This window comes from Enhydra lutris, unplaced genomic scaffold, assembly GCF_002288905.1.
Source record: "Enhydra lutris kenyoni isolate GAN:26980312 unplaced genomic scaffold, ASM228890v2 scaffoldscaffold27, whole genome shotgun sequence".
Lineage (NCBI taxonomy): Eukaryota > Metazoa > Chordata > Mammalia > Carnivora > Mustelidae > Enhydra > Enhydra lutris.
Window position 1 is genome coordinate 12,368,590 of NW_019154111.1, and position 23,480 is coordinate 12,392,069.

General features: G+C 47.2%; 1 protein-coding gene across 2 annotated transcripts; it reads right to left on the reverse strand.

The window, feature by feature from the left end:
- Positions 1 to 2,711: 2,711 nt before the first annotated feature.
- Positions 2,712 to 22,995, reverse strand: LOC111152029 (carboxypeptidase A4). Of its 2 annotated transcripts, XM_022510302.1 has the most exons (11): positions 22,884 to 22,995; positions 18,286 to 18,367; positions 17,715 to 17,849; positions 16,523 to 16,621; positions 13,550 to 13,651; positions 12,109 to 12,216; positions 11,258 to 11,368; positions 10,025 to 10,115; positions 8,363 to 8,562; positions 7,314 to 7,398; positions 2,712 to 3,435 (listed from the first exon to the last, which is right to left on the reverse strand). In XM_022510302.1, the coding sequence occupies exons 1-11, from the start codon at positions 22,949 to 22,951 to the stop codon at positions 3,248 to 3,250; spliced, it is 1,269 nt and encodes a 422-aa protein (XP_022366010.1). In that variant the 5' UTR covers positions 22,952 to 22,995; the 3' UTR covers positions 2,712 to 3,247. The 2 variants fall into 2 exon arrangements, with proteins under 2 accessions (XP_022366010.1, XP_022366011.1); XM_022510303.1 differs by lacking the exon at positions 16,523 to 16,621 and having other exon boundaries at positions 3,248 to 3,435; positions 22,884 to 22,951.
- Positions 22,996 to 23,480: the final 485 nt, after the last annotated feature.

A 23,480-nucleotide genomic window follows, 5' to 3' on the forward strand; every position in this document is an offset into this window, starting at 1 on the left:
TAAGTCATAAATTCCTGGAAAAAACAGAACCTGAATCTAACCATAGGGCCCAGGTCCCTATCTCATTCCCCGCCTCTCCCCATCCAAGGGAATCATCACTCAGAATGCCAGGCTCTTCATTTCCTGTTGTCTTAAGTCCGTTTTCCTAGAAGTAGAGCCTGAGAAAGGATTTTGTTTAGGTGATTTTTTTTTTTTTTTTTTGAGGGAGTTCTCAGGAAAGGGGGAGTTTGAGAAGCAGGACAGGATGGGGGGGTGGGGAAGCTAAGGAAGGATGTGGAATCAGCTGGAAAAGGTATTCAGAGCTCTGGAGCCCACATTGCACCACAGTGTGACCCTACATTGAGGCAAAAGATTAGCTGTTTGTGCCCCCAAGTTAGTCAGGCATTGGCTGACATTTGGGGAGGTGATATAGGGAAAACAAGTGCATAGCTTCCTGTGTGAGTCAGCCCCTATTTGGCTAACTGCAATTCTCCAGAGAGGGAGGGAGCCTTGAGCTGCTGCCAGCTAACGCTCCCAGCAGCTGGGAATCGGTACACTGAACAGGAAAAGGGGTCTGAGCATATATACTATCTTTCTTCCCTTTCCCTACAATTTTTTCAAATTTTGTATGGCTTCCTGAAAGGGAATTATTACTTGCATTTTGTTCAGTTATTTGGAACTTTCTAGAAAGGAGATCATACTAAATTTTGTTCTGACTCTTGTATAATATTTCAGTATGTGAAAATACCATACTTTATTTACCCATTCTCCCACTGGTGGACTTTTGGATTATTTTTCGGTTTTTGCTATTATGAACAGCGTTGCTGTAAACATTCTCCTCTATGTCTCCTGTTGTTTATGTGCAAGAATTTCTTGGGTTTATGCCTGGAGTGGAACAGCTGGACCATAGGTGTGAACATTAGAAGGTAATGCCAAATTATTTTCCAAAGTGGCTTTACAGATTCACATGCCCACCAGTAATAGACAAGAGATCCTATCACCCACCTCCTCTCCGTTTTGATTTCTGTAAATTGAAAGAGTATAAAATGGCATCTCATTGCAGTCTTGACTCGTAGGTCCTCGATCAGTAACGCTCTCCTCATATGTTTATCAGACACACGTTTCCTCTTCTGTGAAATGTTTTCTCACAACTTTTGTCCATTTTCTCTTGGTTCTTTGTGCTTTTCTTACTGATCTGTGGGATTTCTTCATATGCCCTTTGTTGTGTGTATATGAATGTAGTGAACATCGTCTAGTTTATAACTTCTCACTTTCTTTATGTGTATATTACTGAATAGAAGCTCTTAATTTTATTATAGTCACAGGTATCCTCTTCATGGCTTTTTATGTATTGTTTAGGAGCTCTTTCCCTCAAGGAATGTAAAGGACCATCTCAGTCTTGGGGGTGAGGAGGTCTACATATAGAGCCAGGTTAGAGGCAAGTCCCAGAGGCAAACACTGTCATGCCTCCTGGGGTATTGTCTGGTCCAAGGCAACCCTGACTAGCCGGCACAAGTGATCAGCTGGCTGGCTGGCAGGTGTGTTCTGGTTCTAGAATTGGATATATCATGCCATTAGAGCTGGATACCATTAAAAATTCTAATCATAGACTGTAATTAACTTTCCTTGCTCTGACGCCCCGCTCACTAAACAACCTTTTGATTATAATTTGGCTTCCCATGTATCTTGCCTACAGGGAGAGAATGTACTGTGCGGACCAACGTGAGGATCCAATCCACTAACCAGTTACATGCCATGATGTAAATTAATAAATCTGTATTCTGATTTTATCACATGCCTCATCTGAGCTCTGTGGGCGTGAGTCAGCATCCCCGAGTCTAATCAACATGGACACCAAGAATATCAAGCGCCTGAACTAAAAAACTAAGAACTAGACCCAGGACCAGAGTGCAATCACTAAGGTAACACAGCCCCGGAGGCCCCTCGGCCCGAGGGAGAGAAGGCCTTCCTACAAGTCATGCGATACAGAAAGGGATTAAAAATTGACTTTTGACATTAGAAAGAGCTGCATATTCAAAACCATGGCTTGGTTCCATTCAGGTGAAGGCGAAGAACCAGAGAGGATCATGAGACTCATATTGAATATTTATTGGCTTATGAGCACATACCAGATGCTGCACGAATCCTAGGCAGGAGGATAAGATTTACAGACATGTCTGAGAAAAGGAAAAAAAGGAAGAAGGGCAGATGGTATGCGCTGAGAAGGAATGGAACAAGAGAAGGCTGACTGAGGAATCCTTGCTCCACCTTGACGCTCATGGTCCGGGATGCAAAGTAGAAGTCGTCTTTAAAGACCAAAAGGAAAGCCAGGAGGAGGAAACACAAGGTACACCAGAGCAGAGGCAGGAATGTGCCACAGGAATGTGCAGTGAGATTATCCAGGCCAGAGGAGTAATTTAGGACCCGTAGGGTGAGGGCAAGATCTTTGAAGTGAGTTCAAAAGGCAAAGTAGAGGTGAGCCCATGAGGACAGATGGGGATAATTTAGCAATCCTGCTATTAGATCACCACTTCATTAAGGGTTCCTGGGTGAACAGTACCTATAGTGGCACAGATCCCCTTCTGGGATCCCAGTTACACTGTGTAACTAACGGAAGAATGTGATCGGAACTGTTGTGTCTGGGCATTTGGGGCCCAGTGAGGAAAAGTGATCCACTACTTTGTATTCAGACCCCAAACAAACAAAAAAAAAACAAAAAAGAAGATGGCCTCTACTGATAACCTTACAGGATTTATTTTTCAAAGGCAAATATGTTCAAGAAGGAGTGAGATAAATTAGAGGAAGTTCTATGTCACCTTTGAGACTGATCTCAAAGACAGGCACTGTAGCCCACAGCATCTCCCTCAGGACCCCAGCAGCGCAAGGTCACCAGCCTGGCCAGATGGGACAAGGCTAGGGAACTATCTTAGATGTTTTTTGTTCTCAAAATGAGGTAGAGACGTGCCACCCAGTACGGAATGATGTTAAGTGTGGTCTGCCCAACCAGTTATGTGAGAGGAAGGCCACACAAAGGGCTCAGTGGACCAGCAGGACCGAAACACAGCAGGGTGGCAAGAGCGCCCCTCTGAGGTGCACCACCAGAACGCATGAACGTCCAGGATGAGGGCTGAGGAGGGGCTCACCTGTGCTCCCCACAAAGCCAGAGGGCTCTGAGTCACACGTGAAAGAACAAGCTCCCTTTAATCGTGGCTTCGGTGAGCGCGCGTACATGAGGAGAAATAACCAGAGACAGAGCAGAGTGCCTCATCTAGTAGAGATTGTTCCGCACATGCTCCATGATGGTCTTCAGCCCCAACCAGGTCTCCTCTGCAGTGGGGATGATCTGGTTGGCTGGCAGGAGGAAGCCATAGTGCCCAGTATCTCTCAACTCAAACGTGAATGCATACTTGATGCCATGATCATATGCCCAGTCAACGCTGCTCCCACTAGCTGGATCTGTAAGTCAGGAAAGAAAACACCTTTGAACCCCAGTTCCTTTCAGGGTTAGATGGGCAGGCCTCAGGAATTCTGCCTGCCCATGGTTCCTTAGGGACCTAGAATTCTTGCTGAAGGTCATCAGGCCACCAACACATGAACACCGGCCTGATCTGTATGTCTCAGTCTGTCCTGTATGATGGTCATCTTCATTCATCTCAAACCAAGAGATTTTAAATCTTCGAGCCCACCTTTTCACTAACTCACTGTTTAGACTCTTTCCAGTCACTCAAAACCAATCTTCACAGAGTGAGACAGGAGCCTCCAAGCCAGCCCCAATGATCCTTGTCTCCTGGTTTTCACCTCCCTGGGTGGTCCACTGAGTGGGGATGCCCTGACCTGGGTAACTAACAGGAAATTGCAGGAATGATGGCGTGTGACCTTCAAGGCTGATCATAAAGACTGTGGCTTCTGCCTTGCTCTCTCTTAGATCATTTGCTCTGGGGAAAGCCAGGCATCAGGGTGTGTGGATGGTCAGAGAGTGTCCCATCACCAGGTCTGAGTGGTGAAGAATGGAGGCCTCCTGCCAGTACTCAGCAGCTGAGTGAGCCATCCAAGAAGCAGACCCTTCCAGCCGGGTCAAGGATTTAAAGGACTCTAGCCCTTGACTGCAACCTTGGGAGAGGCCCTGAGCCAGAGCCACCCAGCTAAGCCATTCTTGAATTCCTACACCAGGGAAAGAGTGGAAGAAAATAAATATTTATTATTTTAAGCTGCTAGGTTTTAGGATAACTTTTTACATAGCAAGAGATAACTGATAAACACAGAGAGAACGAAGCACAACCCTTGAGACTTCCCTTTGCCAAAAGGCTGGGGAAAAGAAAGAGGCCTGTTTTCCTGTTTCTTCCCAGCCAAACTCAACTAGAGCAGAAACTGGCTAAAAGTGCAAAGTGTGTGGATGTCACTGAATAATAAAATAATGATGTCAATAGCAGCTATCATTTATTGAACATCTCCCATAAGCTGGTCATTTATATTGAAAAGTTCACATCTATGACCTCATTAATCTTTAAAAACCCAGTGAGGTGGGTATTACCGTCCTTGTTTTTCAGAGGAGGAAATCCAGGCTCAGAATGAGTAATTTATCTAAGGAAATATAGATGAAAAATGGCAGGACTGGAATTGAAACCCAAGGCCGTCTGCTGGAAAGCCCATGCTTTCCTCAACCTCCTCCCAGTCCATTTAGTATTTATGGTACATGTCTGTTAAATGAAAAGATGGGTCCTTTTGTTTTCCATTATTCTTGAGGGTTATTTCTCATGGTATCACTTGTGATTTTTTTAAAAAAGATTTTATTTATTTATTTGACAGAGATACCGAGAGAGACAAAACATAAGCAAGGGGAAGAGGGAGAAGCAGACTCCCTGTGGAGCAGGGAGCCCAAGGCAGGGCTCGATCCCAGGACTCTGGGAGCAAACCTGAGCTGAAGACAGACGCTTAACGACTGAGCCCCCCCAGGCACCCCTCCACTTGTGACTTTTCTAGAGATGCTGTGATGCCATGCCCCATGAGGTTATGAAACAGGCTCTCCTATAGTCTCTGAAATTCTTGCGTGGTCTCATATACCTCAACCTACTTGTGCTCTCTCTCTCGCTATCTTGCTGTTAAATAAATAAATAAAATCTTTTAAAAATGATAAGATAAATTTTAAAATTAAAATAAATAAAAATCACACTGTATTTCCCAATTGACATTTAAAGATTATTCCCTATTCGCATCTACAGACGCACCTCATTCATTTAAGCAGGGGGCACACTGTTTCATTGTGTGCCTGCACCAAATGTGTTTTTATTCAGTACTGTACTGACGGACATTGAGGTACTCAGTAGGCCTCTGTGAGTATAAACAATGTTGTCATGAATATCCTTCTTACTCAGGATCTATCCACGAGTCAAATGAGCCTAAAGAACTTGTGTCCCAGCCCTTAGTAGTAAAGAGAAGGGGAGAAGGTTGCTAGAGGCAGGTAGTCTGAAAGCAGTACAGTCTGACCAGGGGAAGGAACGGGAAAACTCTAAAAAAGCAAATGCACAAATTAAAGCAGCAAAATGGGCTTGGGGCTGCCCAGCACAGGGACTGAAAGTGCAATGTGGCACGGAAAGCCTCCGGGACATTATTACTAATGTTCAGAAGGCCACTACGTCATGAAGAAAGGAGCTTAAATCCCTTGTACATGCTCTGTTTAAAAAGGCAAGAAAGTGTGAAATTTGAGATTATTTTCAGCTAAAATGGTTAATCTAAGAAAAGGTCTGGCACTTGAAGGGACAGACGTCGACCATGCGTGTAGCACATGTAATAACCCATGGGATCAGAGTGTTATTATACAAAATTGATTACATTTTTGGGAAGCAAGGAGGGTAGGCAAAGCCTTTAAACAATACAGAAGATGGGCTCTTGAAAGACTTAGGAAATATTATGTCTCCTGGACAACACTCAGGGAGTGCCTTCCACCTCTGGTTCTGGAGGAATCCGATGAGTATCTCTTGGTTTTGGCAGAGCTTAGGCTGGGAAGAATGTGTTTGATGTGGGTTGACAAGGCCATCCTTTAAATTGGTGTTTGACCCAAAAGCCAGGACTGTGGTGACCCACAAAGCTCTTTCGAGAGGGCCTCACCAAAGGACTCCCACCAAGTCTCTTCACCCCTCTGCAGTCCTAAACTCAGTTCTCACTAATGGAGCAGAGGATGGAGAAACTCTCCTGAGGTGTTTCTTCTCCTAGGAGTTCCCATTTAACAACACTAATAATAATCAACCATGAATAATTAATGGATGGTTCCCGCAATTAGCCACATGAACACCTACATCAGGCTAATTGCTTTATGCAGCAAGGCAGCATATGAAACACACATAAGAGTGCTGAGGTCAGATACAGAGGAGGACCCAGGAGGGGGATGGAGAAACTTCCCAGAACAGGAAGGCTGAAGGGAACAGCTAGCTGAGGTGGAGCTCTTGGATGGAGAGTTACGGTGTGGAATAGGACAGAAATACGGCAAGTCTGCAGGGGGTCTGAGGGGGGACACACTGTTAGAAAATTACTTACAGAGGAGAGACACTAGAGGGGAAAAGATGGGCACTGGCTTCAAAGGTGTCAGAACCATGCTCCTCGTGCTCATGCTTTTATTTCCCCTTGATAGCTAGACTCCTGGAGAACAATAGTATTCTTCAATTTGATCTTTAAGTTTAAAGCTCAGACTCATGGAATGAGGGAACTGGAAGGATCTCAGTAGGAACAGAGTGAAATGCTCACATGAAACACTTCAGTGAGAAACCAAAACAAAGCTATTTCCTCAAAATGAGGTTGAAGCTGTAGGTAATAAGCCTGAAGACCCTCTTCAGGTTTGGAGCCTTGGTAGGGTTTGTTTAGGGTGTTTCTTTTGGCTTGATGCTAACCATTGCCAAGAGGACCCCTGCTCCCAGCGTGCTCTGCTCCAACTCGTGTTCGTCTCGGATGGGAAGAGGACGGAGTCTCCTCTATGCCCACTACAGCCACCTCGATCTGCATCTCCAAAGGTGGGTTTCCTTTGAAAATGAAACGCTGGGCTTGAGGAACTTTTGATAAATGATGTCAGGATCTTTCATGGAATAGAAGGGACACAGACTCCAGCATACTAGCAGGATTAAACTCACCATGGGCAGGTGACACATAGCATGACCGTAGTGACGGTACTGATGGAGACAACCGCCTACAGCAGCTATCATTCCACAGGCCTGACACAAATTTGGTCTATCGCTAACAGCTAAAACCATCAGACTGCAACATAGTAAGCCTAATTTGAGGTTCTCCTTCCACTTCAAGTTTCCTCTCCAAGCATTTTCTAAATAACTAATAGAGCAAGTACTTACAGACAGTGGTGCAGGTAGGACCCACTTGGTATGTCGTGCCCGACAGGGAAGCCAGAGCTTTGGCCGCACACCTTGCCACTTCGTCCTAGGAGGGGAACCAGCAGAGTGAGAAAGAATGGATCCCACAACCTGACATCCCTCAGCTGCTCTGCATTGCAATGGTGTGGAAGGTTCTTGGCCCTTCCCTCAAGTTTCCCTTCTGGTCTCCTCCTTTTCCATCCAACCAGAGCCAAAGCCTGATACACAGAGACATGGAGGGCTGCTCACCAACCCAACCTAGTGAATACACCACCATCTTCACCTCCCTTGAGGGATGGGAGTGTCATGTTCATGAAAATGCGGGAAGGCCAAATACATTCCAGAGAAAACTTTCTAAGAGCTGGGTATTCCCAGAGTGGAGGTGGAGACAGGGCCGTCCTATATGCATATGCCAACACCTGTTTGAGACCAGAATGTGGCCCACACTTAGCATGAGCCCTGCATCTACTGGGAGGTTTAGAGACTAGCTGTGGCCCTGGGCAGGGGGGCGCTCTGGAATCTACCAGTACAGAGGGAGAAGCCTGCCTTCACCCTACAGATGCCAGCCCTACTTCAGTCAGTCCACCCTAAGTGTCTCTTCACATTCTACAGCGAGTCATTACATGTGACGCGGAGCACCCCTAGGCTGTAGCTGGCACCCTACTTCAACTCTACCTTGACTGGAATGAGGAGCACCTCTCCCTCACTCACAATGCCACCCACAGTTTTTGGCAAGCAATGGGTCTGTCACACATTTTGGTCAGAAAAACAACTGAGAAGGAAAGGCAGGGGTCAGGCATGGTTCTTGAAAGTCACAGCAAACACAGAAATAAGGAGAACTGTCTTCTTGTCCCCAGGGGGTCTGATGGCACAGTCCAAAGGGCAGAAGGAGAGAAGACCAGGCCCTTAATAAAATAAGTCCAGGCTCTTGGACTGTCTCTATAAGTTGTGGAAGGACCACTGTGGCAGCACCCCGGGGTCAAGCAGGCCCAGGGCTAGGTGGGCCTTAGGGAAAGCGGCCCGTCACTCACCAGCTCATCAGCATCTGGGGCCTTCTTGACGGTGTACCCATATGGATACATCAGCAGCTGTGAGTAGCTGTGCAAGTCGATGAAGCATTTGAAATTCCCGTGTTCTTGGATGAAATCTACCACCGACTTCACCTCCACTTCCGAGTTGGCATGGGGTCCATGGTATATCTCAGAGCAAGGGTTGTCACTGGCCCCCTGTCCTGTGGGGAGTGGCCCAAACAGAAACATGAACCCATTGGCAAGAAAACAGAAATGCAGGACATTGAACCCAGAGGAAGAGCAGGAGGGGCTGGCCATGGACAGGTCGATGGAAGGAGGCCCCCTACCCCAGGAGCCTAGTCCGCAATATGTGTACATGGCGGGTGGGGTGGGGGGTGGCGCAGAAGAGGGAGGGCACCGAATCTGCCACAGCTGAGGAGGGAAAACTGGAAGGATTCCTTTAAATGGATAGAGTCGACCTTGTATTGCATCACTAACAGCTGCCATAAATAATTAATATCATACCCGACAATGAGTTGTAATTAATAAGTATTCCGGATAATTACTATGAATACCAATTAATAATGAAAATGACTCCATTTATTCTGGTGTCAACTCATTCTCTTGGTTCAGATCTTAATGGCCAAGGGCTGCCAAAAATAATCTATCGTTGTGGCTAAAGCCTCCCAGTTGGCCGGTATTTAGATACTGCCTTCTGTACTGGTTCACAACACAGCTCCCTGAGGTACGTGGCCTGTGCGTAAAACCACCCCGCTTGTGGGAAGAGCTGACTTAACTTCCACGCCCTCAGTTCCCCCATTTCTCTCAGCTCCTTTCCCACAGACGCATGATTCTCCCTGCCACAGGGTGTGAGGCAGGCGAGTGTGCAGGTACGAGAAGTAGGTTGAAGACAGGACATCAGCCCAGCTGTGGAAGAGCGCGAGAGAGCACTATGGACTTCTGGAGCTGCAAGGTGAGCTCCGACCCTAACTCTTGGCCACCTGCCCCTAAGACTGTCTCCGAGTCCGACTGTCTCACTTCAGATAATAAAACTCACTCATTCGGTCAGACGAATAAGTAAGGGAACACACAGGAACACTTTACCTGGCAGCCAGTGGACATGACTGGACGGATGGTTTTTAAACAGCTGGAACTCAGAACCCGGGTCTCCTAATCCTCGTGCCCTTTCTGTGACACCAAAGGGCTGCATGTCACACTGACACATCTAAGGGTCAACTGCCGGGATTGAAGCCTCACCACATCCCACAGTCTGATCTGGCAGGGTGACTAACTGCTCTCTTCCCAGTTACCACCAGGAGCCCTTCTACCCACCCAGTCGCTCGCCCGGGAGAAGCAGGGACGCCCAGGGCATAGAGCGTGGATCTGAACGTCTAAGACTAGAACCATTTTTAAAATATTAGTGTACTTTCAGGAGAACAAGAATTGCTGAGTCATTCCCTTTCAAAACTACCCCCCAAAAATGTTAAAAACAAAAACAGAAAAACCAGAAAACAAAAAACAAAAACCCTAGACAGAGTGTAAGGAATTGGCCCACGTCTCTCAGTGAAGCAGGAATGGAGCCAGCCTGGAAACTGGCTCCCTCACTGCCCGCTCAGCACCCCGTGGACCAGGCTCCCCCCGGCAGCAGGGAGGGAAAGCCACCACCCCCCACTCCCAGCCTACCTGCAAAACTAGCATTCCAATTTCTGTTTGGGTCAACACCAATGCAACGGCTTCCAGGATTGACGGACCGTGTCTTCCTCCATAGTCGGTTCTGGAAAGACCACCAAGGAGGGAATAAGCATTCAGGGGCGGGTCAGGGCACAGGAAAAGCGAAGGTGTTCTCTGGGGTGGGGGTCTATGATGGAGCAAGGTTCTTAGCTCTGCCTGGAGGATCACTGGGGCCCCAGTGCTCACGGACTGAGCAGTCTCCTCTCATCTCCCAGAGAAAGGAGGCTCGGCCCTTCGGGCTCAGAGAGAAGGACTCCCCCAAAATGCCATGATGAGAACTTTGTAATGCAAGAACCAGCCTGATGTCACCTGAACCCTCCAAATTGATTTTTGGCTTTAGCAGAAAGATGACAGACAGACATCGTCTGCCCGAACCACCACTGGTCTGACAGAAAGTGCACAGCAACTATTTTATTCTTGCCTGAAAAACTCAACTGAACCCAATCGAACTTCAAGCTCTGACTACAAGTGAAGAGCAAATACGGGGCTTACGGGAACAAATGACACACAACAAAGAAGCCATCAGCCAAATTCAGAACGTGAGACATTCTACAGGACAATTTACTTGGTTTCTCCAACAAATGAATGACATTTTTAAAAGAGATGTGTGTGGGAGTGGGTAACCGCCGTAGATTTAAAAAGCCTACAGAGCGGCAACAACCAAATACAGGTGCAAAACCTTATTGGGGACTGATTTCAACAAACTGACTCAAAAGACATTTAAAAGATAATTGGGGGAATTAGATGATGTTAAAGAAATTCCATTAATTTTTTTAAGTGACAGTGGTGTATTGTTTGGGTTTTTGTCTTGTTTTGTTTTAATTACCATCAACCAGAGATGCATATTAAAGAAATTTGGGGTCCAATAACCTGATGTCAGGGATGTGCTTTTAAACAAAAGGAAAAAAAATGTGTGGGAGGGAAAAAAATGAAAAGAAGATTGGTTAAGTGTTGATAATTGTTCAAGATCCATGAGAGGGAGTTCATTAGACGATTCTCTCCAAGAAAAAATATTCCCTGGTCACTCTCAGCTCAGGGGATGAGTGAGAAATGGAGCCCGAGGAAGCTTGTAATGTGCACTTGGGTGGGAGTTCTCTCCCCGTTCCTACAACTGTTCGGGTGGCACAGCAAGGAATTCACCAGACTCTTCTCACCTTCAAGCCCAGCTCACTCGGTGTTACTCACTCGAGTTTGTGTGTACACATATCCATCAGGATTGGCCACAGGCAACAAGAAAATATCCATTTTCTCCAAGATGGTGGTGATGGCTGGGTCCTTCCCGTAATCAGATGCGATCTAAGCAGAGACAAGAAGCTTGTCAGCTTCTTGGGTGACCAGCTGGGGTACCCGGTCGAAGCCCATGTATCTTCCCCAGGTGCCTCCTGCAGCCTCTCTGTCCCCCTCATAGACAGAGCTCTCTGCAAAGCTCTTGGAGCACTTCAAACCCTGGGGGAACATGGCCTCCTGATGACATCAACTGCAGAGTCTGGGGCTGCCTGGTTGATTCCTTCCTTCCAGGGGGTGGGAATAAGGGAGGGAAGAGCCACACATCATCATAGTTTTGGGGAACCTGGGCCCCCACGCTAACGGGTAGGGAAAGTACATCCTCCACACGCAATACCCCTCCTCTGGCTAGTGCTGCCTTAAAGCAGACTCTGGGGTGGGGGGGCACATGCAGACAGCCTGAGATCCCTGAGGGTCTAGAGGGCTAGGGTGGGCTGATGGCAAAGTTGGTCTGAGTTTCGCTGCAGAGAAGGCTCTGCTCCCTTTCTGCGGGGCTGACTATCGGCTCAGGATTTCGGGTCTATTTCTACAGCTCATTAGCTTGCTCGCTGCCATGAATGGACTTTGTCATTTAGCCACAGTGGCTTGACCAAAGGACTCTGACCTTTTGCTTCTCCAACCCAAAAAGCCCTCCCTCCAACCATTTCTGTGCTGAGTACCTTCCCACCTCATCCTCCCAGGCCCAGCCTCCTGGGACCCTGCAGGGGCACCCTGGCCTCCCAGAATTGTCTGCTAATACTGCGCGACATGACCTTCCTCGCAGTCCAGATCGCTGTGGCCTGTGAGATCCACTCCCGGGAATGGATGCCTGCGTTCAGCCAAATGGCTGGCCGCCGCCGCCTGCCTTCTGTGGTGCTGAACTGTGGAAGGACAAAGAGGCCCGAAAATGACCCTCCTGCCGATGTCTCCACTCACCTCTCCTCTCCCCAGCTCACTCCTATTCATTTAATCAATTTAAGATAATTCAGAGACCAACTGTTCCTGAGGGTACCATCTATTTATCAGGTTTATCCGTGACCAGGGAGCTTAATTGGTTGGCTGGCGAGGCCCGGCCGTGGCTCCGGGCCACTTGAGCCACTCCAGGGTGGGAAGCAAATGGCAAGGGGAAACAACTGCTATTGTGAATGATAACACCAGTGTGATTAGAGATAATATTATGTCTCTTGAAAGACCTCAAATGGTACCCCAACAGAGAGAGGCCCGAGAGTGCATGAACCAGCCTGTTCCAGCTGATGCAATAAATGAATTCGATTTTACAAGGAGGAAGACAGAGGTTCACTATAGCTCTTTGCAAATGGCATTAAATGAGTTCTGGCTCCTGCCTTTTAGTGTGGGGTCCGGCCACCTTGGGTCAAAGCGTGGTGCTAATGAAGCCAGAGTCTCCATCAGGTTGGCAAATCGTCTAAATTTATGTGGATTATTTCAGAGCGACAGGCTTGGTGGCAAATCTCCTCTGGCTGGTAATTCAAGCCAGGAGCCTGGGTTCTTCGGGGCTTATATGACACTAAGGATCTGACAAATTCTTAGCACCCTCACTTGTTCCATGCTTCATATCTCCAAATTCTTTTTTATTCATTTGGCTGGGTTATTTATGTAATTTATGTCCCTGCCATAAATTCTCTACCTCTTTTGCCAATATAGACCTGAATCTGTTAGAAATATCTAGAAGTTAGGCTTTGTGCAGCCAAGGATCATAGGCTGGGCTTAAAATTACATCAACCCTAAAATTAGCTTCCTAGATTGCTTTTCCAATAAGTACCCCTAAAAGTAGAATAGAATTTGTAGAGCAGTCCCAATTTGACTTGCTTTTTGGAGGTAAGAATGAAGGCAAAAGATTGTGGCCCATCTGAGCGCTTTCTGGAATGCTAACAGACCCACCCCACCCCCATCCCCATCCCCCTCACCCACTCCATCCTCTCCCACCCATGACCCTTCCCCCCAGCTGATCCTGTCTTTCAGTCAAAACTTGCGACGAGATGGTCTCCTTCTACGTTCTAACTCCTTCCACATTAGGCAAAAACAGGGAACTCTCAGTCACACCAAAATTGAGCCCCAGAAGATGTCTCCCCATGCCTCCAAAGTCAAGAAGAGCCTAAAAACCTCCCTCCTTCAGAGGTCTGAGGGCTGGGTCCTGGATACAAGGGACCAGGAGCCTGAGTCCAGCCAGGCCTCTTGAAGAGCCTCGGGCCTCACCTTCAGTACATACATGGGCCGGTGTTCAAACGAATGCCCAATCTTCACCCTGGTCGCCAACTTGGGAAAATCTCCGGCAATGCTGTCCATCTCACGGTAAATCTAAAGCATGGAAAGGTGGACTCAGGGGCATTTGAAAATTTTGTTTTCAGCTCTGGGTAGGTATCTGTGAACTTCATCTTACTTACTCCAATGACTTCTTCATTGATTTGATCAATGATTAGATCCAGCCCTGTGATCTCAGGGTTGACAATATTATCGCCATGGAATACTTATTCTTGAAGAACTGCCTTAAGAGCCCTTTTCTACAACATTCTAGAAAATAACACATTTTATCTGTCCATAAAATTATAGGCCACTAAACTAGAGAGACTTGCACACAGATTCCTCGAGCGGTGTGGTCCTTCATGCCACACCAGACAGGAGAATCAGCAATTGCCCCATTTGGCCAAGGTCTTGAAAATGGTCCTCTCCAAACCTTTTGATCACTTTCTCTACCAGTTTTTTTAATTAGCATACACTATATATATATATATATATATATATATATACACACACACATATATATTTATGTATTTGTTTTATAATAAACATGTTATGTATATTACATATATACAATACATTATGTATACCACCAGAATAATGTACCAATAAGTGCATTATAAAAAAAGAAACAAAATGGTAGCATTAATAATAAGTATAAACGTATGTAGAACGTAAATAGAAGTTGTAACAGTTTCTTCCTCCAACCCAGTGAAGCGTCTTGCTTATACCCTGTAGTCTGAGCCCCTCACTTTGGAGATCCCTCTAATGGCCTTAAGAGAATGAGTGAAGAGCTGTAAATCACAGCAGCAAATGCTTCCATTTGGTTTCAATTTCTAAAAAAACTTGATTTAAATAGGGTTCATCCATCTTAGTTGCTCAAAACTACTGAGGGCAAAAGAAGGAAATAAAGAAATGTATGTTTAGACCTTAAAAGTGGAAGAGGGAGCCTTACAGAGAAGAAAAATATGCGATCGATATTGACTAAAATTCCGGCTTCAGTGGTCTGCCAGAGCAGCAGTCAGTATGGCAGAGCGAGCAGAAGCAAGAAACCGCTCCCCAAATACATACTCAAGCCAGAGAAACTACAATGAAAATAATTCCCAGCCAAGCTTAAAAATCAAGAAAGGAGACATTGCAGGGGCGAGAAATGAAAAGGGACCTAACCAGCTGAGTGGAGAGCAGAAAATGGAGCCTCGGGACCAGATATCCACTGTAGGCACTGAGGCTTTACAGCAAGTCAGGAGTAGTGATCGAGGGCACAGGAACCGGGGTGGGCCAAGGAGCTGGAACTTGAGAGCTGAGAACCGGCCACTCCAGCCGTGAAAAGGGCTTGGAAACTCTACCTACTGACCCTAGAGAGTGAAGCAAAAGCCAGATGCCCACCCTGAACCATGAGAGGCAAGAGAGTCCCCCAGGAGAAGTTAAAACACCAAGCTATATTGGGAGGGAAGGGTCCAAATTCACACTGCCAGCATGAGGAGGAAACTCAGCTGGCAAACAACAGAAACAACGCAACAGCAACAAACACACAGGAAAACGGAAACTGGAAACCCTGGCTGAGACAGACATGAGACTCCCACCAGAGACCCTAAGCAGGCCTAAGCAGTTACAGGACGAGAGCTCTTCAAAGCTGTTTTTAGAGAGAACTGCATGTGATCAAGCCAAGAGGGAGACCGTACACCAAGGCACAGCAGAAGGCCTCACGGGGGACGGGGGATGTGGGGGAAGCTGCAATCAGACGGCAGTGACCCCTAAAGCTGGAGAGCAAAACCAAGCCCATGAGAAAGTGCAGCTCCCATAGCGGGCAGGTGAGGGGATGGCATTCCCGGGGTCTTGGGTGACATTTGCAACCACTTAGCTCAGCTAGGGAGTATGCCACGCTAACGAGGCTCACGTCATGGGTCTGATCCCTGTGTGAGCCCTGAGCTCTGCTTTTGTCCATGGCCCTGGACTGAACTCCTAACTTTATCCAGCTGCTTTGCAGATGTATGTCATTGGTCACAAAAGGGATCAAGGGGCAGTGCAGTTGGAAGTGTATACAATAAACAAAGCTACTGACAATCATGGGAAAGAAGTGAAAACAGTTGGTCAACCTTGAAAATAATCCCTCATCTAGAAGAAAAACAGCTCAAAGTCTATGTCTCACGAAAAGCATGCCAGGAACCCCATCTTTGATTATAAAGAACAATGTGTATGCAGGTATGGGAAGGAGAATAACAATTTTGTTTTGAGATGTTGTTCTAAGCTAGTAGAGAGTTTCTAGACTAATGTAGAAGACATTGAGGGTCGTAAGGAAACTGTAGGCTATCTGATGCAGCCCCATTCTATAGCCCCTCTTGATTCCTCAAGTTCTAATATCATATTAAGTGGTTCTGCTCCAAATTTTTTATTGGAAGTGTTGGCTTACCTTGAAAGTCAGTCATCTACATAAAGTGGTTTTTAACTAAACACAGCACCAAAACACATTAGAGTACAAATATGCATTATAAGTAATCATGATAAATGAGTGGAAATATTTGGTTAACCTTGGAAATAACCACTAGTCTACTTGCCTGGAATAAGTAACATTTTAATCCGGGTGAGTAAAATACAGGGATTATGGTGGAGTATAAGAAGGTTGAATTACAAGGATGGAAATGATTGTAATTATTTCATGGTTTTCTTTCAGGGGTTGCCTCAGGAAGGAAGGATGCATGTGGGAGAAAATGTTCAGTTGTGTTTCACTATGCTCTTAGGTGCTGGTGGGAGATAAACAACCCAAGAATTACCAAAAAACAAAACAAAACAAAAAAAATGGAAGTGTTCACATTTTAGCCCCTTAGTAAAAGGGTATTGCGCTATGGACCAGGGCTTCCTCCAAGTAAGAAAAGGGGTTACAAAACCCAAGATGCCAATGACCTTGATCTTAACCTGCTCCGAGACACTTACAGCTTCCAGGGAATGGTAGGCCCCATAGTTGAATTTATTACTGCTCCGCTCTTGCCCTTCATTGTGTTGCATTTCTTCATCTTCGTTATCTAAAAGGGCCTAAAATAGACATGGCAATGCTGTAAAGTGACCCACTGGAGATGGAGGTTCAAGTTGTTTCTGCCACATTTTGGCATGAGCTGGCCAAGATGGCGGCACCCTCAGCACACAAATGTCAAGGTGTAAAAGGGGGTCAGATTTCTTCCACATATCTACAAAAGCTTATTTCTTGGCATCCAAAGTACATCACCCCATTCAAAACCCACTTACTCCCCAAAAGCAGCATATGTGCTATTTGGTTATTCTGCACTATGAATTCTCTAGACATCGGCCCGCATCTGGTATCCAGTGCCTCTGAAATACACAGCTTGGGAAACCATTCAGAAACAAAGAAATTCTTATAACCACTCATACTTTGAAGGCTCCTGGCAGATGTCTGTGACATGTGAGGATGATTAATAAGCTCACAGCTGCTCACGCCATCAGGAAACTCCCGGGCCAAATCACCAATTAGTCCATAACCCACCTCGGTGAAGGAGAGAACATGAGCCAGACACTGTCCTGCTGTTCTGATATAGGTCGTGAGGCTGGTGTCTGGCTTGGGTGGTGATGTTCCTGCTGCTGAAAACTACAGGTGACATTCCCTCGTTCTCAAAAGATGCTTTTCATGACGAGTCTCCAACATACCCTCCCCACCCCCGCACACAAACTTTTCTTCCCTCTTGACTTCAAATACAACAAGGGAGAGAGGGCTTGTATTTGTGGGGCATCTTTGACAGACCAAGTACCATTGGCATTTCACATACACTTAATATATTTAATTTTCTCGATCAGTTGTATGAAGTTAGCATCGCTGCTACTACCATTTTACTGATGAAGAAATAGAGGCTCAAGATGTGAATAGCTTGTCCAGAGCCACACAGCTGATAGCAAAATCAGGATTCGGATCCAGGTCTGTCCAGTTCCCTAACCTGGGTATGCCCTTCCTACAACAACATGTTCCCACTAGGAAGTCACTGCACTTTACTTCCATGGACCACAATGAGTTCATTTATAAAATGGAGAAGGATAAGACGAAGACTTGCATGTGTCTCAGGTCCACTCTGGGTGCTTTGTCCTACACAAGACCAGTTAGGGACCATGGCCTACCCACCTGCAGGTCTTTAATTGTCACTGAGTACTCTAAGCCCTGGGACTTCAAGAAGGATTTGACTGGCTGCAGACTGACAGATGGGACCAAGACATCCACAGGACGACTGAAGGTGGAGGGAGATTTCCAGACGTTGAGCTGAAGAGAATGGAAAATAAAACCAGGTTAAAGGACAGTTCAGGTAAAAGGCACAATGAGCTCATTCTTCTCAAACAACTGCCAAAAGCCAGGATGATCCCTGAGGAGCTGGGTTCTGACCAAGGGAAAACTCTGCCCATTTCACAGCTGTGTCTGGTCAGGCCTACCCAGAAGGCAAGACCTGGCCAAGTCCAAGAAGTAGTAAGTCAATGATAGACAGAAAGAGGGAGCCCACCGTTGAGGACGCCCAGCTTCCAGGACAGCAGTGCTGTGATCTACAGCACTTCTCCCCACCGACCCTCACAATCGTGTGAGGGCCCATTGACTAATACAGGACTATACACAAAAACTCTCCAGGAGTAACAATGCCGGTGGTGCAAGAGTCTTCTGTCACTGAAGTCAGAGAAACTCAAGAGGACTCAGAAGAGCCACGTACCTTCAGGTTGTCTGAACTCACTAGCTGACTTAGTTTGCTGATCTCGTCTCCATTTCTGACGTTAATCCTAAAAACTTGGTCCCTGGAGGGGAAAAAAAAAAAAGCAAAAGATAATGGTGAGCTTTCAGCTGGCAAATAAACCCCAAGCCTATGTCCCAGACATAACTGGGCCGAATGAAAGGAAATGGTCTAGTCTTTGGTTATAATGTATAGCCATTAAAAATAAGACTACGTGGCAAATATGAAAAAGTGCTTATAGTATAACTTGAAGGGAAATATTAAGTGAAAGAGCAGGACACAAAATTGTATGTATGCCATGATTACAAGTATGGAAAAAGCAGATGCATTGGAAGAAAAACAGACAACGGAAATATAGCAAATGCTGACAGTGCTTATGTCCGGGTCGTGGGATTATGGATGACTGACTTTTTTTCCCCTTGTATCTGTTTTCTGTAATGTGGTCATATTACTTTATAATGAAAAACATATATATTTTGCAGAAAGGAATGTTCCTGAGTTACACGCAAAGCTAACTCAAGACATAAAGAAGCACTTCTTCACTGTCAAGGGCCAGGACTGAGACTCTGGCTGAAGGTCCATGCTGGAAAGACCTGGAAAAGAGAACAGACCTTCCATCCTTGGAGGGTTAGCTATTTGCTGGGTGGTCTCCCAATCCCGTCCAGCTCCAGAACTCTATACAAATGTGAAGTACAATACGGGCTGGGTGCTGGGGCTGACTTGGGATTCAGTCCTCCACAGGGAGGCCCTGAGAAGGCCCAGAAGGGAGCTGGCCAGTCCCGAGCCCCCCTTTGTTGTTTGTCCCGAACTTGCTTCATCTACACCATTTAGCTTCCGCAGCAGCGGCAGGGGCCGAGGCCCCCGAAGTCCTGTGTGTGGGCGGGAGAAGGCCGAGCCTGAAAAGCTGCCTTTGTGCTCTCAGCCGGCTCAGGGAGCCAGGGGGAGCCATTAGGCCGTTGCTAGGTGACCGCCCGAATGAATCCGCACTCGACGCTGTCACATGCGTCATCCCTTTACCCGAATGAATGCAGGAAGAGCTGCTGGAGAGGGCTGTGGGCTGAAGGACCTGTTGACAGGGAAAATGGTTCTGTCACAGGGAGCTAAATGTGCAGCCTCACGTGGCCGAACCGCATCTTCTCATCAGAAAACCGGCTCGATCCAGATGGGACTCTCAGGGTCTCACTTTGTTCCGGGAGGTTCTGGAGACTCTCCAGGGGGTCTAGTTCAGCCCCAGAGACGCCAGGTCCACCGCAGAGTGCCTTCCCCTGCAGGTGGTGGGTCTGGAGGAAATGCCAGCTTTCTCCCCAGCCCACCCAGGCCTTGGAAGTGGGCTGCCAAGCACGAGCCCTGGGAGCTACTGAGGCCACGGAGGAGAAGCCACTGGCCGGGCAGGTCTCAGTCAGAACCCAACAGGCCTGCTAGGGGTTGAACTGCAGCCCTGCAAAGGTGGGGAGTCAAACCACCATTTCCCCGACACAGGCAAACAGCCTCCCAAAAAAAGGAACAGGTTTAAAACAGAAGGGAAATCCTTACTCCTGGCTAAGTACCAGGGCCCATCTGCCGAACTTATGCTCTGTCACAACCCACCCCCAACACTCCAGAAAAAGAGGAGTCTTTAAAATGAGTGTTCTAGAAAGCACCTGTGCACTGACATCTCTATCGGCAAAATGAGGCATCGTAAAATACAGCATTAACCAGAACAATAACAAGGAAGGAGGGGAAGGAGAAGGAGCAAGAAAAAAAAGAGAGGAACGTAAGAAAAAGGGGCTCTCCAGAACACGAAGATCACATTACACAAGCATCCAGAGCACACATTTTACTTTTCCCGGATTGCAGACCTCACAAGAGAGCTTCCACAGTCCTGGGCGCAGTCCACGGCAGTAGAACACGGTGGATCTAACTGGCCCTGAGTGTGAAAAAAATCCACAGCACACTCCATCAGGCCCTATCAGCCAAGCTACAGAGGACAAAGATGCAACCCGAGTGCAAAGAGGCCGAGTGGAAGGATGGGTGCAGAGTGGAGCCTTTCCCCAACTGTCTCTCCTCCGCCTCTCCCTCCTCCATCCTCTCAGCTCCAGCCTCATTGAAATCCCAAATTCACCATGTCTTTTGCCCTTCCATGCCTTTGCACATGCTGTTCCCTCTGCCCGGATGCCCAGCCCTTTTCCTTATCTGCCTGGCAATCTCACGCCCAGGCTCTAGAACCAACGGTCAGCACCCATGAGGTTCTCCCTAACCTAGAAGGAGAGTCTTCAGATGGTGCTAAAAAAGCAGGGAGGATGGGGTGGATCTAACACCATTCTCGTGAGCCTAAGTCCATCCAAACCTAGAAGTAGAAAGAACGTAAGGAGGTGTCCAGTGAAGGCCAGCTATTTTCTAATCGTCCTTGTCTCTATCTGAAAAATGCTCTTTCCCGGTCCTGAGAGTTCCGATAGCTGAACACAACCTATCTCTGTGGTCTGGAAATCCATTCAAAGATCTCAAACTCCCTGAAAATGGAAGATGGGTCTGGGAGAGGGGATATGTTGGAATTTGCAAGTTGCCGTGTTGACCCCTGTGACTCCACACAGGTGCTCTTATGATGTGTTCATTCCAGCCTCTCCCACACCTGCCGCCATCCAGTTGCTACCAGCAGAGTGACGGATGCCTTCCTCTCGCTCACCCTCCCACTCATCCCACATTCTGACAGTCAACAGCCCCGCTGGTGCTGAGCTTCTATGCCTGCGTCGGTTCCACGCACACAAGCCAAGCACCTGTCCTTTGTGCCTTTCTCACCCATACCCCCAGCCACCACAAGAGTTGATAAAACGGAACTCGTCGCTGCCTGCCAGCTACTGTCGATGCTCCAACTGGTTCGGCAACTACATTCCTGTTCGCTGTCTGTCCTGCACCTCTAGGCATCCTGGCCACCGTCCCATCCTCAAGATGACCAAAGGGCAGGACAGAAGATACCAGCAGAATGAGACACTGGGGGCAGTGGGGCATTAAGCGGAAGGAACAAAAGCTGGGGAGGGGGGTGGTGAGGGTAGGGGAGAAAACCCATCATCTTCATCGCCACCGGTACTGTCCCTGCTCCTAGCCAACCAGTGTTCTGGCTTCCCACCACTTGAATTCTCTCAGAGGCCAGCTTCCCCTTGCTAGAAAACGGTCACTGAGCTGGGTGTGAGGGCCATGTCTCTGAGCCCCTGGAAGGATCCCACCACCCTTGCTGGGTCCCCACGACAAGGTGAGAACAGATTTTGGGATGAGGACGACACTGTGTGCAATTAGCTCGTGCACACAGCCCTTTCTGTGTAAGCTCCGCTCCCATGGTGGGCACTCCAGCACCAGGCCCTGCTGTCTCAACTGGGGCATCCACCACATGGTAAGTAAAGTCTGTATCCTGAGAAATAAAGATTTTTCCGGCCATGTGAATAGCTGCAGCGAGAGCCTGACAGCTCCATGTTTCAGCCCACACGGCAGCGGCAGCGAGCATAGTCATTACAAGGCGGAAAAAGCTTCTCTGGCCACCTGCTATGCCTAAGCCCTCTGAGCTATTCGACAGTAGACACCAGGTGTGAAAAGAAGTCATCACCATAAAAATTACTCAATCTCATATGAGTAATTACCTCAATAAACAAACCCCAAGTCCCTTTAGTCAGCTAGCATATGAAAGAGTAGGCTAACAGATAGAGATATCTCTGTGAGATAGACGATTCTCCCCTGCTTACCAGTTAAGTGGGCTTGGGCAGGTTCCTTAACCTTTCTGAGGCTGAGTTTTCTTCATGTTTAAATTGAGGAAAATAACACCCCCGCCTGGCGGAGTTGTTGCGAGACCCAAAAGATAATGCACATGAAAGCTCTTTGCAAATGGCAAAGCATTAGGCAGTAATGAGTTATTTGAATTCAGTCTTCCAGCAGGGGACCACAGCATCCTTTCATCTATCCTACCGCCCAAATGTCCTCTCCTCCGCAGACCACAAAGCATTCCGCACGGACCGTGTTGAGCATGTGCATATGCACACACACCCACACACACACACACGCACGCACACACATGCACATGCACGCACACACAATCCGGCTGTAACCTTTCATCCCAATTCTCACCACTGTGGCTAGGCGAGAGCTAGCAAATCTCCGTGTCCCAGATGCTGATGAGAAAGCCCCAGGTCTACAAAGCCTTCCCCGCTAACAGAGAGGTGAAACCAAAAAGCCGAAGACCCAGGTTTTCCCCTAAGCATGGCAGAAATTAAACAATTGCTGGTAGTTCTTGGTACTTCATAATAGAGAAGTGAAAAAGTAAAAGAGGCCTGGAACTGACCTTAGAAATAAGAACTGGGAAGGAAAAGAACTGGCAGGAGATTAGGGAGCCAGGGAGGGACTGCAGAGGCCACCTGGTCCCGATTTCACAGGCATGACTGAACCTGACAAAGAAGGAACTTGCCCGGGATGACACAGGGCAGAACTGGGCCACAAGCTCATGTCTTCTTTTCCAATGGCAACTCCACTGGAGATATAACCAGCCAATCATTTTCAAATCCATTTGGTTCCCATAGCACTGAACCAACCAACTAATAATAAATCCAAAAGGAACTTACCCAAAAAACTTTTCTCGGCCACAGACGCTGAGCCCAATAAGGGCCCCAAAGAACAATATCCACTTCATGTCCCAAGGTGTCAGTCCCAAGGCTGTCAGTCATAGAGTGGCTGAGTCAAGCTGTATTTATAAGAAGTCTGAGGCAGACTCATGTCCCCAAAAATGCTAATGTGATTCCCAAGCACCCTTGCAACCGTGATGGTACATCAGGCGGGCCCCTACCAATGCCTCTTCCATTCCTTTGGAGTGATAAAGGCCTCTTGATTTACAAGGCCAGGAACTTGATCCTCAGGCTGGAAAAGTCTGTGTCAAGGGCACCATATTGCTCATCATTTGGTATTTAAATAGTGTTTTTTCAGTAAATAGGGAAGTCCCAACAGTGCTGGAAAGAATTTATACTGATAGGAGAGGCCAAATTTTAAACCCTAAATGAGGTTACCTCTAGAGTTAAAAAAATAAATAAAGTGAAGACTTGATAAGACCTGTCAGAGAATTTCACCAGAGCAGGTCATGATGATGAGGGTTTGTGACCTCTGTTAGGAATCTGACATCTAACTCTTAAGACCCCACTAAAAAAGTAGAAATACATGAGGTCGGT